The sequence below is a fragment of the Coregonus clupeaformis genome, chromosome 35 (assembly GCF_020615455.1).
Source record: "Coregonus clupeaformis isolate EN_2021a chromosome 35, ASM2061545v1, whole genome shotgun sequence".
Lineage (NCBI taxonomy): Eukaryota > Metazoa > Chordata > Actinopteri > Salmoniformes > Salmonidae > Coregonus > Coregonus clupeaformis.
The window spans coordinates 26,853,266-26,873,257 of NC_059226.1; the positions used below are offsets into that span (position 1 = coordinate 26,853,266).

Here is a 19,992-nt window from a genome sequence, read left to right on the forward strand (position 1 = left end):
AGTTGTCAACCGTGATGGCGAGATCATGGAACGGGCAGTCCTTCCCCGGGAGGAAGAGCAGCTCCGTCTTGCCAGGGTTCAGCTTGAGGTGGTGATCCGTCATCCATACTGATATGTCTGCCAGACATGCAGAGATGCGATTCGCCACCTGGTTATCAGAAGGGGGAAAGGAGAAGATTAGTTGTGTATCGTCAGCGTAGCAGTGATAGGAAAGGCCATGTGAGGATATGACAGAGCCAAGTGACTTGGTGTATAGGGAGAAAAGGAGAGGGCCTAGAACTGAGCCCTGGGGGACACCAGTGGTGAGAGCACGTGGTGCGGAGACAGCTTCTCGCCACGCCACTTGGTAGGAGCGACCGGTCAGGTAGGACGCAATCCAGGAGTGAGCCGCGCCGGAGATGCCCAGCTCGGAGAGGGTGGAGAGGAGGATCTGATGGTTCACAGTATCAAAGGCAGCAGACAGGTCTAGAAGGACAAGAGCAGAGGAGAGAGAGTTAGCTTTAGCAGTGCGGAGAGTCTCCGTGACACAGAGAAGAGCAGTCTCAGTTGAATGACCAGTCCTGAAACCTGATTGGTTTGGATCAAGAAGGTCATTCTGAGAGAGATAGCAAGAGAGTTGGCTAAAGACGGCACGCTCAATAGTTTTGGAAAGAAAAGAAAGAAGGGATACTGGTCTGTAGTTGTTGACATCAGTGGGGTCGAGTGTTGGTTTTTTGAGAAGGGGAGCAACTCTCGCTCTCTTGAAGACAGAATCTTCTATCAATGTAATTGTCTGCATCACTTCCAATCCCCCATGTTTTATTTTATTTTTTATATATATATACTCCCCTTTATTACTCTCCAACCCCACCATCCTTTCCCTACTTGGAGTAAATTAGTGAACAACAATGCCCAGGCCTCTACTTCCAGTCTATACTTACTATCTACACCTTATGGACAGAGTTAATTTTACAATAATTCTATATATATATATATATATATATATATATATATATATATATATATATATATATATATATATATATATATATACAGTGGGGGAAAAAAGTATTTAGTCAGCCACCAATTGTGCAAGTTCTCCCACTTAAAAAGATGAGAGAGGCCTGTAATTTTCATCATAGGTACAACTATGACAGACAAATTGAGATGTTTTTTCTCCAGAAAATCACATTGTAGGATTTTTAATGAATTTATTTGCAAATTATGGTGGAAAATAAGTATTTGGTCACCTACAAACAAGCACGATTTCTGGCTCTCACAGACCTGTAACTTCTTCTTTAAGAGGCTCCTCTGTCCTCCACTCGTTACCTGTATTAATGGCACCTGTTTGAACTTGTTATCAGTATAAAAGACACCTGTCCACAACCTCAAAGAGTCACACTCCAAACTCCACTATGGCCAAGACCAAAGAGCTGTCAAAGGACACCAAAAAACAAAATTGTAGACCTGCACCAGGCTGGGAAGACTGAATCTGCATTAGGTAAGCAGCTTGGTTTGAAGAAATCAACGGTGGGAGCAATTATTAGGAAATGGAAGACATACAAGTCCACTGATAATCTCCCTCGATCTGGGGCTCCACGCAAGATCTCACCCCGTGGGGTCAAAATTATCACAAGAACGGTGAGCAAAAATCCCAGAACCACACAGGGGGACCTAGTGAATGACCTGCAGAGAGCTGGGACCAAAGTAACAAAGCCTACCATCAGTAACACACTACGCCGCCAGGGACTCAAATCCTGCAGTGCCAGACGTGTCCCCCTGCTTAAGCCAGTACATGTCCAGGCCCGTCTGAAGTTTGCTAGAGTGCATTTGGATGATCCAGAAGAGGATTGGGAGAATGTCATATGGTCAGATGAAACCAAAATAGAACTTTTTGGTAAAAACTCAACTCATCGTGTTTGGAGGACAAAGAATGCTGAGTTGCATCCAAAGAACACCACACCTACTGTGAAGCATGGGGGTGGAAACATCATGCTTTGGGACTGTTTTTCTGCAAAGGGACCAGGACGACTGATCCGTGTAAAGGAAAGAATGAATGGGGCCATGTATCGTGAGATTTTGAGTGAAAACCTCCTTCCATCAGCAAGGGCATTGAAGATGAAACGTGGCTGGGTCTTTCAGCATGACAATGATCCCAAACACACCGCCCGGGCAACGAAGGAGTGGCTTCGTAAGAAGCATTTCAAGGTCCTGGAGTGGCCTAGCCAGTCTCCAGATCTCAACCCCATAGAAAATCTTTGGAGGGAGTTGAAAGTCTGTGTTGCCCAGCGACAGCCCCAAAACATCACTGCTCTAGAGGAGATCTGCATGGAGGAATGGGCCAAAGTACCAGCAACAGTTTGTGAAAACCTTGTGAAGACTTACAGAAAACGTTTGACCTGTGTCATTGCCAACAAAGGGTATATAACAAAGTATTGAGAAACTTTTGTTATTGACCAAATACTTATTTTCCACCATAATTTGCAAATAAATTCATAAAAAATCCTACAATGTGATTTTCTGGAATTTTTAAAATCATTTTGTCTGTCATAGTTGACGTGTACCTATGATGAAAATTACAGGCCTCTCTCATCTTTTTAAGTGGGAGAACTTGCACAATTGGTGGCTGACTAAATACTTTTTTCCCCCACTGTATATATATTTTTTTGCTCCTGAACTTCTTCTACTCTCAACCTCTCCGATCATTTTCATGGTGTCCATCCGGTTTGCTTCTATATGGCATATCTTTCTAACTGTGCTCCTTCCCAAAAGCTCCCAACATACAACCTATATACTTATTATGGACACAGTATGCTTACATTATTAGCTATCTTTGTTATTATTTGTTATTAGTCCCATCCTTCAACTCTATTCAATACCTCCCATCTATCTCTTAACACCATCCATATAGGATTTCTATTTGCCATATATATTTCAACCGTACTGTGATGTTTTACAAAAATTCTGAACCTTTCTATTCTCATTGCTTCTACAGATTGTGAATTAAAAATAAACATTTTTGCTAAAAGTATTATTATATTATTGATTGATTGACTATGACTTTTCAGATCACCCAGTAATGCTATCTGCAAGGTTAGTTCCAGGTAAATATTGCAATCCTTTAGCCATTCCTGGACCTGTGTCCAAAAACAAGCTACAAATGGACAGAACCAAAACAAATGATCTAATGATTCTGTCTCTTCACAGCAAAACCTGCAGAGCTGGGAAGATTGTATCCCCCATATAAATAACATTCTATTGGTAGCAAGAATTTTATATAATAATTTAAATTGAAAGATTCAAATTTTTGAATCCGGTGTCGTTTTGCGTGTCAGTTCATAAACACTATGCCATGGGATCGGTACGTCAAAGATCTCTTCCCAACTATTTTGCAATCTATATGGGACGGCTGTCAATCCTTTGGTCCTTAAGTGAAACTGATATACTTTTTTATTTATCACAGTTTTCCTTAACCAATTATGTTCTTTAATGCAAGGCCGACAGACAAGTTCCTTACTTTCTCCCCCTTCCACTTTCCTCTTCCACTTTTGCGGTAAGGCTGCAATTATTTGGTTGTAATTTTGGGTAGAGCAGACATTTCCATATGTTTTTGTTAGCTGCATGTGTGACATAACTCCACCAGTCCTACCGATGATATCATTTACGAAGATTATACCTTTTTTAAACATTCTGTCAAAAAATAAAGTTTTTTTGTCAATTAGTATATTTGAATTTAACCACAATATTTGTTGCATTATTTGTTCTGTCGTTTCTGGAGGATTAAATTGAAATTGCAACCAACTTTCTATGGCTTGTTTTAGAAATAGTGACATTTGGGAGATTATTTTCTTTTCAAATAACTGAAAGTGAGAGGTTGTAATCTGAATAAAGGGAAAAAGGCCTTTCTTGAACATTGGGTGAGACAATCTTACTAATTTGCTTGAGAACCAGTTCGGATTTAAGTATAACTTTTGTATGACTGAAGCTTTTAGTGATAGGTCTAATGCTTTAATATTTAATAATTTCTGTCCTCCGAATTCATATTCATTATATAAATATGCTCTTTTAATTTTGTCTGGCTTGCCGTTCCAAATAAAATTGAATATTTTTTTCTCATATAATTAAAAAAACTGTTCGCTAGGCGTAGGCAAGACCATAAGCAAATAGGTAAACTGGGATAATACTAAAGAGTTAATAAGGGTGATTTTTCCACAAATTGACAGGTATTTTCCTTTCCATGGTAGTAAGATCTTATCTATTTTTGCTAACTTTCTATAAAAATGTATTGAAGTGAGATCATTTATTTCCTTTGGGATATGTATTCCGAGTATATCCACATCACCATCAGACCATTTTATTGGTAAACTACATGGTAATGTAAAAATTGTATTTTTTAGTGATCCAATACGTAATATAGTACATTTGTCATAATTTGGTTGTAATCCAGAGAGGTTAGAAAATGTATCTAGATCCTCTATGAGGCTGTGGAGGGATTCTAGTTGTGGATTTAAAAGAAAACATGAATCATCAGCGTACAATGACACCTTTGTTTTTAAGCCCTGTATTTCTAATCCTCTGATATTATTATTGGATCTGATTTTAATAGCTAACATCTCGATGGCCACAATAAATAGATATGCCGATAGTGGACATCCTTGTTGCACTCCTCTTGACAGTTTAAAACTTTCTGAGAAATAGCCATTATTTACTATTTTACACCTAGGGTTACTATACATGATTTTGACCCATTTTATAAGAGATTCTCCAAAATTGAAATGCTCCAGGCATTTATATATAAACCCCAGTCAAACTTTATCAAATGCCTTTTCGAAGTCTGCTATGAATAGCAGGCCTGGTTTCCCATATTTTCCATAGTGTTCTATTGTTTCCAATACTTGCCTTATATTATCTCCAATGTATCTTCCATGTAAAAAACCTGTCTGATTAGAATGAATAATATCCGACAATACCTTTTTAATTCTATGCGCTATACATTTTGCCAGGATTTTTGCATCACAACACTGAAGTGTAAGGGGCCTCCAATTTTGTAAATGGACTGGATCTTTATATTTTCCACTTGTATCCTGTTTCAGTAATAATGAGATCAGACCTTCTTCTTGAGTGTCAGATAATCTACCATTTACATAGGAGTGGTTAAAACATGCTAATAACGGTCCGCTTAGTATATCAAAAAAGGTTTGGTATACCTCGACTGGTATGCCATCCAACCCTGGAGTTTTCCCGGACTTAAAGTCTTTAATTGCATCCAGAAGTTCCTCCTCTGTAATTTCACCTTCACGTGAGTCTTTCTGTGTGGCTGTTAATTTGACATTATCAATAGAAAAAAAATCTCTACAATTAGCTTCAGTTGGAGGAGATGGAGGCGACTGAAAAGAAGACATATGCTTAAAGTACTTTGTTTCTTCCTTCAAAATATCATTTGGTGAATTATGGGTGACTCCGTCAATTGTAACCAGTTTCATTAAGTTCTTTTTGGTAGCATTCCTATGTTGAAGATTAAAAAAGAATGTTGTGCATTTTTCCCCATATTCCATCCAGTTTGCTTTATTTTTATAATATATTACACTTGATCTTTCTTGAATAAGTTTCTCCATTTCTTTTTGTTTTTCCTCTAATTTATTCAGAGCCTCTGTTACAGTTTGTATTGCCATCTATCTGTTCTGTTAGATTTTCTATTTCCTTTCTTAGTATAAACTCTTTTGACCTAAATTGCTTTTGTTTTCGAGATGAGTACTGAATTGCATGGCCTCTAAAGGCACATTTAAAGGTGTCCCATACAATAAGGGGATTCGCTGTACCTATGTTATGTTGGAAAAAGTCAGTTATAAATTCATTTGTTCTAATTATGAATAAATTATCATTCAATAGGCTTTGATTACATTTCCAATATCCTCGCCCACGTGGAAATTCAGTAAGAGTAATGTATATGCCTATTATATGATGGTCCGACCGCATTCTGTCCCCTATCAACACTTTTTTTTAAACTTTTGGTGCCAACGAGAATGAGATAAGAAAGAAGTCAAGACGACTAGCTTGATTCAGTCTCCGCCATGTATATCTCACTAGATCAGTATATTTAAGCCTCCATATATCTACTAGTTCTAATGTATCCATGACATTCACAATTTCCTTAAGAGCATGTGGGTGGTTGTTTGTGGTGTGATTTCCTTTACGGTCCATTGAGCTATTTAAAACAGTATTATAATCCCCCACCATAATAATATTGTCTTGAGTTGCTTGCAGGCTTGATAATTTATTATATATATTGTCAAAGAATTGTGGATCATCATTATTTGGTCCGTAAAGGTTAATGAGCCATATCAGTTTATGGTCCAATAACATATTTAAAATAATCCATCTACCTTGCGTATCTATTTGGACAATTTGCACATTCGGATCGAAATTACTATTAATTAATATCATCACCCCTTTTGAATTTCTTTGCCCATGGGAGAAGTATATTTCCCCCCCCCCATTATTTTTTCCACGCTACTTCATCTCGAATTGTTGAATGAGTTTCCTGTATACAATAGATATTATATTTCTTCTCTTTGAGCCATGTAAATATTGTTCTTCTTTTGTTATTATCAGCTAAGCCATTACAATTATAACTGGCTATACTTATTTCACCATACACCATAATGAGATACAAGTTTCAAGTCTATTTATCATTATATATGTTTGTAAATTTACCAATAAAAAAATAGCGTAATGATTGAGTGTCCATATAGCTGTACCATGATATTTGCATTGCTACGGAGTAACCCTTCAATTGTTCTCCACTAATTTCCCCGCTAAAGCCCCTCCCCATCCCAAGTTGAGCCGTCATCCCAGTGATCAGCATCCCACCCACGTCCCTCCGTATCCCTAAGGCCCCGAGAGGCCAGGACCCATCCATCGAAAACAGCACACAGTGGCACCCATAAAACAGAAGCAGATTAACCGCCAAAAGCATTTCCAATGCTTTCACCTATATATATATATTTATTTTTTATTATGCATATCCTATTTTCCGTCATTATCAATTAATATGCGTAATAATGTCGGCAGTTCACGCGTAGGATTCCAACATATAACCCGGTTTGCCATTGTATTACACTTAATTCATTGACAAGCAATTATTATCCTAGCAAATAATCCCCGCGGTCCATCCCATACCCTCCCCCCCAACATCCCCAACCCCCCACAACAGATGCCAGACAAGCACACACGCACATACTCACATACTCCAACACTCTCAACCCCCCTCCTCCACAATCCACCATAAAATCAGATACTCAACAGCTGTTATATCCCAGAGCCCAACTCGAGAAATAACTTGATTTACGAGTGCACATACAGTTAAAGCTGATTGAGAAAGCATGCAGATTGAGCAGAAATTGATAACAATGTGAGATTTGATTAATCTACTTAATCTATGTCAAGTTCTAGGTGATGGAGATCAGATCCACCCTCTTCACCTGAGACACAAACACTCTGATCCCCTGTTGTAACCATTTTCCCAAGCATCTCCATGCGGTCAGACCTTTGATTATTTTGTGCCACCTGGGCCACAATGATAAACCCCCTCTCTGATTGTCCGAGTGTGACCCCCTCCCCATGGGTTACTGCAGCCAGTGTTGCCAGCACTGCCACTACCTGGGTGGGCGTACCCCACCGGAATCCCCACCGGCTAGGTAAAAAGGTCGTAAAGGTTCTCATTAGCAGCTTTGAGAATTTCCTTGTATATTATGCTCTCCCATCAGGGGGCTCTGGCTTTGTAGGACCAACCCTGCCAGGCAGGCTCAGAATCTTGAGGGGGCGGTGCTGCTCAAGTAGGTCTCTGACCGCATTTATTTCTCTGTTTAGGCTGCATATTCACAGCAGGTCCATAAAAGAGATGGGAACTTCTCTTTGGTTTATGGGTCGCTCAGTTGGGTGTCCAGGTTATAGGGTTAGGGATCTTTCCATCATGATAGGACAATGAAAAATTAGATTAGATATATACTATATTTAAAAATGTATATCCCTCATCTACACAAAATTGAAAGCTCTCTCTCTCACTACCCCTGCTCATAGACCCCCGGTCGGCTCTTGGATATGCAACCATTTCCCCTCTCACTCACTTAACGCCGCACCTTTTCAAACACAAAAATGCACACCACATGGTTGACTGCGGAAGAAATGGGCCGAGCATGCAAACGCACCCGCATCCACATCTGCCTCAAGGGGGAAAGGACGCCAGAGAGAACACAGGACCAACCACAACAACCATCCGCCAAAACAACAACCTCCCGCCAAAAAAGCCATGTTCTAATTATTTGTATTTAAATATGTATTATTCTGCTTATTATATCGTTTTATCCTTTTATAAAATACTATACTTACTATAAATGTTATTTAATATTACAATCCCTATCATTGCTAGTATCAGGTGCTCCAATATTTGACTCCTCTATTACAACTTTTAGAATAGCCATGGTGTAGTCTTTGTGTCTCTGAACATTTGGTTGTCAATATATAATTTATCCACCACTAGTGCAACACGTTTCCCTTTTAATCTGTTTTCCTTGAAGATTGGATACAGAACTCTGCGCCTTTCTACAATCTCCCTCGGGAACTGATCATTCATGCCTATTTTCGTGCCAGCAAGTCTTTTTCCTAGGCTTTTCACCATAGCTTTATCCTTAAAAAAAGCAAATTTGGCAACGATTGGGCGCTCATATTTCTGTCCTCTTTTTCCGAAACGATGTACACGTTCGAGTTGGATTTTATCGACAGCCTCGAGTGGGATTTGTAGCGCTGTATGCAGGAAGTCCTTCATAATATTCTCTGTTATTTCTCCCTCCTTTTCCTGAATACCCGTAAGTACTAGATTTTCCCTCATCGATCTAGTTTGGATGTCTAGTAAGGCTTCTCTCAGAAGATTGTTCTCCTTTTTTAGTTCCCTAACATCTGTTTCCATTTTAGAGACTGTCACTTTTAATTCGTTGGTTTCTTTCTCCATTACCAAAGCTTTTTCGTCACTCATTTGAAGACTCGCTTTCAACTCTTTTACTGACCAATTCTAATATGCCCAATTTGTCATTTGTCGACTTCAACAGGTCGCTTTCCACACTTACCATACCCAGTGGTGAAAAGCATATATCATCTGTATCAGTCGATGAGTCGCGTTTCCTTTTGGGGATCGGCTCTCCACGCTTGTCTTCAGTCATGTTTTGGTGTTGCGTGTTGTAATATTTGTCGATATATTTCTCTAGCCTTATGATCTGTTTTGTGTTATTATCCAGATTGAATTATATTAACTGCGAATATATGAAATGCAAATATTTAGTCTAACTTACTGATTTTGAATATTATGTTTTTATCTTGAGGTGTTTTGTACCGATTTCAATTCAATACGCCATCTTGTCTACGCGTGCCCCCGCCTGAACCTACACATTCCTTTGTCTCATGCCCTTCTGCACACTTCTCACACCTAGGAACCTCCCTCCTACACACTGCTGCCACATGCCCATAAGCTTGACACCTGTAACAACGTAATGTATTTGGCACAAAAGCTCATACAGGATAACTTATATATCCTAACATCACTTTATGAGGTTCTCTTCAAGAGTCCAGATACTTTTATTGGCTGAGGCCCAGTAAGGGTAGCCTCGTAAATATCACTGATTACCGCTGCACTAGATTTGTGTGTGTCGGTTTGCAATTGGTGGAGGGTGGTATGTGCATTAACATTAGGGAAGTAGTACATAAAACATTGGTTTAGGTGTTATTACATGATCGGTTGAAGTTATTACGTTATTCATCAAAACAGTTGTTACTTACCTGACTGATAACGTAGCTTATTACATTAAAATGGTAACATTATGATAACAATTCAACATTTTATCATATTAACCAACAAGGTATTACATTTCCCGGTTTTATTACATTATAAATCTAAAAGTTATTACATTAACCGTTGTTACAAGACACAGCATACATAGTTCTTGCCTTGACCTCATGGATATTATTATCCAATGTATCATTGATTAGTTTTAGGAACATAAAATCTATTTAGATTTGTTTATTATTATTATAAAAATAACAAAGTGATATCTTCTTCTTTAGAAGATAATGGCTTGATTTTATTGATCAATTGAATACACACACACACACACACACACACACACAAAAGGGTTCAATATAACATTTTCTGTGATAACATTTATCCATTTAGATCACGTGTGCTATTGCATAGACACAGGGAAGACCTGATCCTAGATCAGAGCTGCATATTATAGATGCGGTAAAAGAGTCAATGGAACACAGACCATTGCATTGACCAAATTTGCGCACATTCAAGAAATCTGATCCAACAAAGTGGATATTCATAAAATCGTCAACATATATGTATTGTAACAGGCCCTCAATGTGGTTACTAAAGTCAGATTTTGATATATTTAACTAATTGAGCAGCATAACATTTAGACGTTGTCCCTTTTCAGGTTTAGAAGAAGTGACTGCTAAATGCTAAATCCTGTTCGTATAAGATGGTAGCATAGCTAGCATACAGACATCTGTGGTGGTAGTCAATCGTTTTTGACTGTAATACAGTTGATTGGTAACGATAAAATGAACATTTGTTGAAGGGGGTTGACATCCATACAAGCATTATACTCAGATTTGTACCTCAACATAGCATGACATACACATATAAACAATAGTTTAAACGTAGGGTAATTTTGCTGGGGGGCAATTAGGAGATTCCGGATCTTTCCCCCAAGGCCCTTTCTCCATTGTTTTGGTCGAGTTCAATTTACTTATTTAATGCATCTATGCTCTACACAGGTTACCAAGTCAACCGTTTAAGAATGGGAGATGGATATTTACATTTACATTTTAGTCATTTAGCAGACGCTCTTATCCAGAGCGACTTACAGTTAGTGAGTGCATACATTTTTCATACTGGCCCCCCGTGAGAATCGAACCCACAACCCTGGCGTTGCAAGCGCCATGCTCTACCAACTGAGCTACAGGAGGCCTATGGCCAATCCTATTGATCCTTTATTTAGGGATCTGGAACCGGAGGGAGATGAAATAAGGCACGTTTGTGCTTTCTGGTGTATTCTCATTGGCCCTAAATGAATAAAGCTCTTCCCACATATCTATCTACGGTTTCTCTCCAGTGTGTGTTTGCTGGTGTGAATTCAGGTTCCCTGATTGACTGAAGCTCTTTCCACACTGATCACAGCTGTAAGGCTTCTCTCCTGTGTGTGTTCGCTGGTGTGTAGTCAAGGTGGAAGCTACAGCAAAGCTCTTTCCACACTGATCACAGCTATAAGGCTTCCCTACAGTGTGTTCTAGATGGTGTCTAGTCAGGGTGGAAGCTACAGCAAAGCTCTTTCCACACTGATCACAGCTATAAGGCTTCACTCCAGTGTGTGTTCGCTTGTGTCTATTCAGGTTGGAAGCTAGAGAAAAGCTCTTCCCACATAGACAGACATAAGGTCTCTCTCCAGTGTGTGTTCGATAGTGTCTATTCAGGGAAATAACTATAGCAAAGCTCTTCCCACACTGCTCACAGCTATAAGGCTTCTCTCCTGTGTGTATGCGCTGGTGTATAGTTAAGGCTTCTGATATAGCAAAGCGCTTCCCACACTGATCACAGCAATAAGGTTTCTCTCCAGTGTGTGTTAACTTGTGTATGTTTAGGGATCCCAAATAAGCAAAGCTTTTCCCACAATCAAGGCAGGGGTAAGGCCTCTCCCCTGTATGAATTCTCAGATGACATTTTAAGTTATGAGAAGCAGTGAAACACTTCCCACACTGAGAGCAGCAGTACGGTTTCTCTCCGGTGTGAATCCGCTGGTGAATAATGAAGCCACTCCGTTTTGTGAAACTCTTCCCACAGTCAGAGCAGCGGTGAGGTTTTTTCCCAATTCGTCTCTGCTGGGGTTTCTTGAGATGTTCTGATCTGGAGAGACTCTTCTCTGTCTCGTCAGAAACATGATGTGGTCGAGGCTCCCCAGCTGATAAGCCTCTTCCACTGAGAGAACGACTGTTAGGGGTGTCCCCTGTGAAACAAAGACATTGAATAACTAGGTTTTGGAAATATGGGTCCATAAACAAATACTATAACATTTTTAAAAAATTGTTGTTATTTAGCAGACACTCTTATCCAGAGCGACCTACAGGAGCAATTAGGGTTAAGTACCTTGCTCAAGGGCACAGACTGATTTGAACCAGTAACCTTTCGATTAGTGGCCCAACGCTCTTAACCACTAGACTACTTGCCACCCTTATCATCAATATACACAGATTATTAGGTACACCCCCCCTCTGTTCACGAACTGGATCGACAATTTACTGGCCACTGAATGTATTCTGTTTATCAATCAATAACAGAAGTTGCAGAATCAGATTGTAGTCTAATCCACACACCCCATTGTTCTTACTTGATGAAATCAAATCTCCCTCCTCGTGTCCTTCTCTCACAGTTCCACTCTGCCCTGGTGTTTTCCTGCAGTCGACCAGCCACACAGACACCCTCTTCAGACCCAGCAGTAAGGCTCTACCAGGAGAGTTGTGACCAGGGGACTCCAGCAGGGTGGAGGGGGATGGGCTAGCTCTGTCCTGGTGACCACAGGAAGTATTGTACATAGAATATCATTAGACCAAACATTTGATTACTGTAGTCTAAATCTCGGATTGATTGGGGCATCCTTATAATACCTCCTTTCTCCTGAAGTGTGTAATTGTTCACTACTTTCCACAAAATGTTCAATCAAATGGAAATGGTGTAAAAACGTATAAAGACTTCTAATGCCTTCTGTCTTATGTTCAGAACCTTTGAGCATTCATTGGAGTTGAACATCTTTCACCCGAGTTAATCTTAGTTAACCCTGAATTTAAGTGTCACGTAATTGGTCAGCCCCTCGATTAAGAGCTGGGTTCATACGTGGAGAGATTAAGAGATTCTAGAACAAGGAGCAGAACCGGAATGAGAAGCTCCTCCTTCTTTCAAGATACGGGCCGAATGTCCCCTCCCCTTCAAATATGTGAAAGATGGTAACACCTGCTAAATCGTGATTTGTTCAAATAACCAGTGAGGAAAAACCTAAACAGCTAAACTACTGCTGCTCATTATCCCACTATTGGATCATGTTGAGAAAAATGTCAGTCTTATAGTTTCAGTATCCTTATACACAACATGAATAGAAGAAACCATCAAATATAGGGGTATTGTGGCATGTAGCAGAAGCCTACAGTAAAAAGGTATTGGTATAGCTTTGTGCAATTTCTGCCTCATGCAACATTACTCAAGATCAACTTTTCTATGTGACTTGTTACTGTAAAAGCAGCCTCATCTAAAATCACCAGCTTACAGCATATCATTGACATCCAGATGAGTGGAATGAAATGTAATTTCCCACCCAAGTATTTCAGCAGTGCATTGTACACTACACCATCATTTCAAATGGTAGCACAGTGACCCACTTTGCCCTACTGTATAGAAGCACACTGGCTGAAGAAGGATAATGTAGTATTTACAGCCATATCCATAAATGATTTGGTTTTACCTTCCAACCTAAATTATATTAATGTCAATTCATACAGTTTTCAAACTATACATAAACTAGACACTATCATCATAGTTTCGTAGTTCAGTTTTTAGCAGTTTGATGAAATTATTGTTAAATTATTGTTAACAAATGACAGGAAAATATTTTCAAAGGTAATAAATTGAAAATGGCCTAAGAGTTTTGAAACCTATTTTTGTGCTTACAGTTGTGAAAACGTACCACATACTTGTGAAAATCGCAACTAACAGAAAAGTCATGGGCTAGTTGGAGTATCCACCATATGTTTTATACCAGTCATTTCCTTTAAAATCAGTGAAGAGAAAGTGCACACTTTGGGAGGAAGGAAAGATAATGAGGGATTCCTTAACATAGTATCTAGGCAGAAGCGGAGCTAGCGTGAGGGACATGGGTGCAACTGTTCCTGCAGATAACTTTTATTTTTTTTACAAAGAAACATGATGTAGACCTACCATTATTTAACACTATAAAACGTTATTCAACACTATAAATCACGGCAAAATGGATATAATATGATTCAAATTCAATCCTGGAATTGGTGTAGGCGGTTGTTGCTTATTTTATAAAGCAATGTACCCTACAACTGTCTGTCACGATGCCTCCTTGAGGGGACCCCTGGGACTGGTGGCTGCACTGCTGGTTGGGGTAAGACCAGGGTCTTCACATACTAAGTTATTTATTAAGTAAAATATTTTAAATTAAGTTAACACACTGCCGGGACTTGAGGTAGGCCTATCCAAGAAGAATCCAACAACGACGCATGTTGTCTACATTTTAAACAGTCTAATAAATCTTTAAGCAGTAATTTAAAAACATTAGGAAACTAAAAACATTCCAAAGAACAGAATAGCATATTCTGAGTTTAAAGGTAGACTCAGCGATACGATGTAGGCTATATGCACAAAGTAAACAGCATAGTGAGTCAATTTCTGCAATAACCAAGAACGTTGAAGCGTGATGCTAAACTTCTCCAATGTGTTGGTCCCATGGCTAGCATGCTGGAACAGCATACCCTTGCACATGTGCAGGCACTGTGTGTGACTGTGTGAGAGCGAAGTCTTGCGTCTAGCTCACTGCAATATCTGCGGTGCTGCTTATGGCATCATTTAGCTGAGTCTACATTTAATGTAGCCTTTTTTACAGTGGGCTATGCAATTTAGTAGAAACTTATATTCCTGTGCCCTTATCAGTCAAGACATCTATTTTATAGTAAGACAAACAACTAAATTTTTAGTGAGAAGTAGGCATTGGTCTGAAGCAGAAAAAGGAAATTCCCATGAGCACCACAATCCCTACTCCACCCATGCTCTACCAAGGTTTTCCAGCACACAGCTTTGACCTACTACAGTAGCTATGTTGGTCTATTGTACTTCAAATATCGTTGATGCAGGTTGTTTATGAGTCAAACCTTCTCAAACAGCCCAATTCAGACTCTTAGAGTTGCTCCCACAATGGAATTTGTACCGCATACAAGGATTCCTCACACCACACTAATCTTTTTCAAGCTTTTTTGAAAATTATACTGAACAACAATATAAAACTCAACATGCAACAATTTCAAAGATTTTAGTTCATGTGAGGAAATCAGTAAACTGAAATAACTTAATTAGGCCCTAATCTATGGATTTCACATGACTGGGAATACAGATATGCGTCTGTCGGTTACAGCTACCTAAAAAATAATGGGCCTCACAATGGGCCTTGATCTCATCGCGGTATTTTTGTGCATTCAAATTGCCAATTGATAAAATGCAATGATGTTTATTGCCCGTAGCTTATGCGTGCCCATACCATAACCCCACCACCACCACGGGGCACTCTGTTCACAATGTTGACATCAGCAAACCGCTTGCCCACACGATACCATACACATGGTCTGTGAATGTGAGGCCTGGTTGGACATACTGCCAAATTCTCTAAAACGACGTTGGAGGCGGCATATGGTAGAGAAACAAACAATCAATTATCTGCCAACAGCTCTGGTGGACATTGTTGGAGACATATGAGGCATTGTGTTGTGTGACAAAACTGCACATTTTAGAGTGGCCTTTTATTGTCCCCAGCACAAGGTGCTCCTGTGTAATGATCATGCTGTTTAATCAGCTTCTTGATATGCCACACCTGTCAGGTGGATGGACTGTCTTGCAAAGGAGAAATGCTCACTAATAGGGACGTAAACAAATGTGTGATATAATAAAATATTTAGGACTGGCATTTGGAAGTGAACTAGTTATCGTTAGCTACCTTCTGTGTCGATGTCAGCTGTTGTTGTCTGGCTCTAGCTAGCTAATGGCTGAAGTTATTTGTGTAACAAACCAATAGAAATATAGCTAGCTACCTTTCTTTGCCTGTTCGTTAGCTAGCTAGCTGCTTTCAGCTGACTGTTGTTACCTAGCTACAGATGCTAGCTGCTGGACAAGCAAGCTAACGTTAGCTAATAGCAGCTGTATTGTTGCCAAACATCCAAGTTGCTGACCAGGTTAGATAGAACTCTGAGATTAGGCTGAAAACAAGTTAGCAATGTCAGAAATGCTATAAAAAGTTAGCACATCGTTGGTTCTTAATGGACAGAAATGTGCATGCGAGAGTGGTAAATTATAAACGTAATAAAAACTGGTGCACCTATCAACTTAGTCATAAAAAAAAAATGTAAGTGTAGTGTCGAGTCAATGCTGGCAATTATTGCCGCTTAGGCTGTACTTTGATTATAAGTTTTATTTATATCACAAGATTTCAGCATAAGTTTACAGACGCCTGCAGGGTCTGGAGAACAGTGTCCAAAGATAATATGTCTGTTCTAACCCCCTTTGTCTCTAGCCTATACTTATAAGGTATGCAAAAATATGGGTGGCTCCCTCTGCTGTCCAATCACCTGTCTCCAACGAACAGGGGTGTCACTACAAAATGGCTCCCTCTACTGTCCAATCCCCTGTCTACAACACACAGACCTCTCTATCCTATGTGGTGTCACACTAAAAACGGCTCTCTTTGAACCTAAATAAACATCCCCTCAGGTTCCACTTGAAAACATTAACCAAGTCATAATCTTAATACACTACATAAGTCCAATGGTCACTTTATGGAAGCTATAGGGCCGTTTTTAAAATTTGAGCTAAGTAGGCGCAGAAAAGACTGAAAACTCACGACTACAATATAATATAAAACAATAAAATAGAAAATAATAATCGTCCAAAATATTTTTGGGGACAGTGTGTAGTGAGTTAATTTCATATTATTACTATTTTTGAGAAGGGGCTATTAACTAGCTGGCATGGCACATCGTTGCCCATGAATGGAAGTTACTAGGCTATCGAGTAAACACCTTAGCCAGGTAGCCTACGACAACAAAAACGAAAAGTGTGTACTGTAAAACAGAGTCAGACTGTTCAGGGAACATGAAAGAGAAGGATGGCATTGGCATTTCTCTACAAGTCAACATGTTTTTTCTACTTGCATGCACACACAGAAATCAGTACCATGGATAGACGCTTCATATTTAGCTTACATTGATCGGACTAAATCGTTTTTGGTATATTTTAGTTGTCACTGTAGTAGACTAAGCATAGGTCATTAGATGTTGAAATGGTGCTGGAATAGCGGAGGTAGCGCCTGTTTTCTTTGCGGTAACTAAATCCATAGTTGTTTATTAGTCCGAAAAAGTCGTTAACGTTAACTTGTTGACTATTTTTTAAGTCATTTAACTGTTTGTTACATGCAACATATTTTGTTAACTTAACCGGACAGATGTTGCTCTCCGGTTTTGTGATTTAACAAAGGTGTGGTTGAATTTATTCGGCTGTGTCAAGGCATATAAAGTAACAGGTTATAGAACATACAACGCAATTATCACAGCACATAGGTTGTAATATAGGTCATTTCTTTCTGGCTTTGCTTCCCGGGTGATTTTACCCACGCACCCCTACTGCAAGGTGTAGGCTTGACCTCATTATTTCTCCATGGTTCTGACTCTACCTGCTCGTTGCGCATTGCCTTGTATCAATATGTAGGCTACTTTGCTGAAGGACAAAATATCCCAAGTTTGTATTACTACCATTGTTTATTTTGTCCAACTGTTCAAATGGAACGAATGGATATGGAAGCTCAAAGATGAAAACTAGGCCTAGACATTTTATACACCACAGTAGGCATACTGTTAATACAAGTAAACCAAACTTACCCGATCCATCGTGGAAGCTATTCTTTTTTCAGCGTTTCTTCAAATAAAAACCATGACAGTAAATCTGTAGCTAGCCTTTCCCAGTTACTTTCTTTGTCACCGCGTTCAGATAAAGAACTGCTAGACCAGAGCAGTCAAACGTCCTTTTAAATATCAAAACTCGATTTAAGTGGTGACAAATAAACGTCTGATGTAGGCTAATCTTACTTCAGAAAGATCCTGGATAAGATTTTACCTGATCTATTAAAATCAAGAAAACGTTCAACACCCAATTCATCCATAATCCTGTTGTCTGTTATCGTCTACCTCTACCCGAGAGTCACAAGGAACAACGTGCTCTTCGAGAGTCCAGATAGTTTTAATTGTCTGAGGCCCAGTAAGTGTAGCCTCGTAAATACCAAACGGATTACAGCAGCGCTATCCGTGCAGCGAAGCAGTAAAACCCGATGTATGTTCAATCCGACATCTGAAGTGTCCATACAGCGATGCAACCTTGGCAGAAGTCAGGGTATTCATACTTCTTCCGCTTCACGGAGCAGAGCAGACTCAAAACTGTTGTGGAGGAAGTGGTCTTCTTCTTTGGTATTATAGCGGTCCGCAAACAATTGTTATAGGTGCATGCCGCCACCTATTGATTTATCTGTTTATCAGCCCACTATTCTGTAGGACTATTATGTAGCGTAAATTCATGCCCATTAAAACCTCATAATTATTCCACTCCTTTGGCCCTCTGATCCTACACCAGGCCAGCAGCCTGGTAGGACAGGATATTATCGTTCAAAATACCTTGCAACTCTGCAGTAAAATATTGTACACACAAGTACTTCTCTGCAGCTGCCACAACATCTATCCACTGTGATTTACGTTCTATACCTGCTTTACAGTTGACAACCATGGCCATGAACGCCCAAAAATAATAATAATACTGAAGCATGTTATTCCTATAACTTTCTATTGACCTCGGCCTAATCACAGGGATCCTCTCAGTGGTTGGGGTGGAGGTGGTAGCCCATGATGGTAGCCCATGATGGGGTGGGGGTCCGGTCGGGGGTTCTCCCTTCCCGAGGCCTGGTCACTTTTGAAAAGGTAATTTATGACGTTTCAGAACCACTTGTCAAACAAAGTTTAAAATGTATCATTTTATTTTTAAAGCTATGACAGGTAATTCTGACATGTATCCTAGAGGTCAAAGATCAGATTTCTGTCAATCTGAACATTTTGAAAATGTGTCTGATGGATAGCTATGAATCTAATATTTCCAATGATATATGATTAAAGGGTATACATGAGCAATAACCTGATGTACTGTAGTCTGGTAGGCACACTGACATTGTCATAGGGTAAAACCCCTATGGGAAAACTGAATGGGATGGAGGGATGGATAGAAATAGTGATAACTCACAGAAAGCTCCCATTGCTGCAATGATAGAACACATTTTACACTCCAGGGACATCGACCTTAAACCGACCCCGTCTCATTGATTATAAGGTCTACAGACTAATTCAGTAAATGTTTTATCAATGTGTGTGTGTGTATGATTGTACAGTGTCCCGAGTGGCGCAGTGGTCTAAGGCACTGCATTGCTAGTGCTAGCTGTTCGAATCCAGGCTCTGTCGTTGCCGGCCGTGACCGGGAGACCCATGGGGCGGCGCACAATTCGTCCAGGGTAGGGGAGGGATTGGCCGGCAGGGATGTAGCTCAGTTGGTAGAGCATGGCATTTGCAACGCCAGGGTTGTGGGTTCGATTCCCACGGGGGGCCAGTATGAAAAATAAAAAAAGAATGTGTGCACTCACTAACTGTAAGTTGCTCTGGATAAGAGCGTCTGCTAAATGACTAAAATGTGTGTGTACATGTCAAGAATTCCATTATTTTACTTTTAGATGTGTGTGTATTGTTGTGTATCGTTAGATATTACTGCACTGTTGGAGCTAGGAACACAAGCATTTCTACACCCGCATTAACATCTGCTAAATACAGCACCAGTCAAAAGTTTGGACACACCTGCTCATTCCAGGGTTTTTCTTTATTTGTACTATTTTCTACATTGTAGAATAATAGTGAAGACATCAAAACTATCATTTGTTTTTCAACAGGACAATGAACCAAAACACACCTCTAGGGTGTGTAAGGGCTATTTGACCAAGAAGGAGAGTGATGGAGTGCTGCATCAGATGACCTGGCCTCCAAAATCACCCGACCTCAAACCAATTGTGATGGTTTGGGATGAGTTGGACCGCAGAGTGAATG

The 19,992-nt window shown here is 39.7% G+C and overlaps 1 protein-coding gene across 1 annotated transcript; it reads right to left on the reverse strand.

The window, feature by feature from the left end:
• Positions 1-10,935: 10,935 nt before the first annotated feature.
• On the reverse strand, positions 10,936-18,296 carry LOC121551523 (zinc finger protein 239-like). The gene is made up of 3 exons (XM_041864224.2): positions 17,743-18,296; positions 12,420-12,597; positions 10,936-12,038 (listed from the first exon to the last, which is right to left on the reverse strand). The coding sequence occupies exons 1-3, from the start codon at positions 17,749-17,751 to the stop codon at positions 11,134-11,136; spliced, it is 1,092 nt and encodes a 363-aa protein (XP_041720158.2). The 5' UTR covers positions 17,752-18,296; the 3' UTR covers positions 10,936-11,133.
• Positions 18,297-19,992: the final 1,696 nt, after the last annotated feature.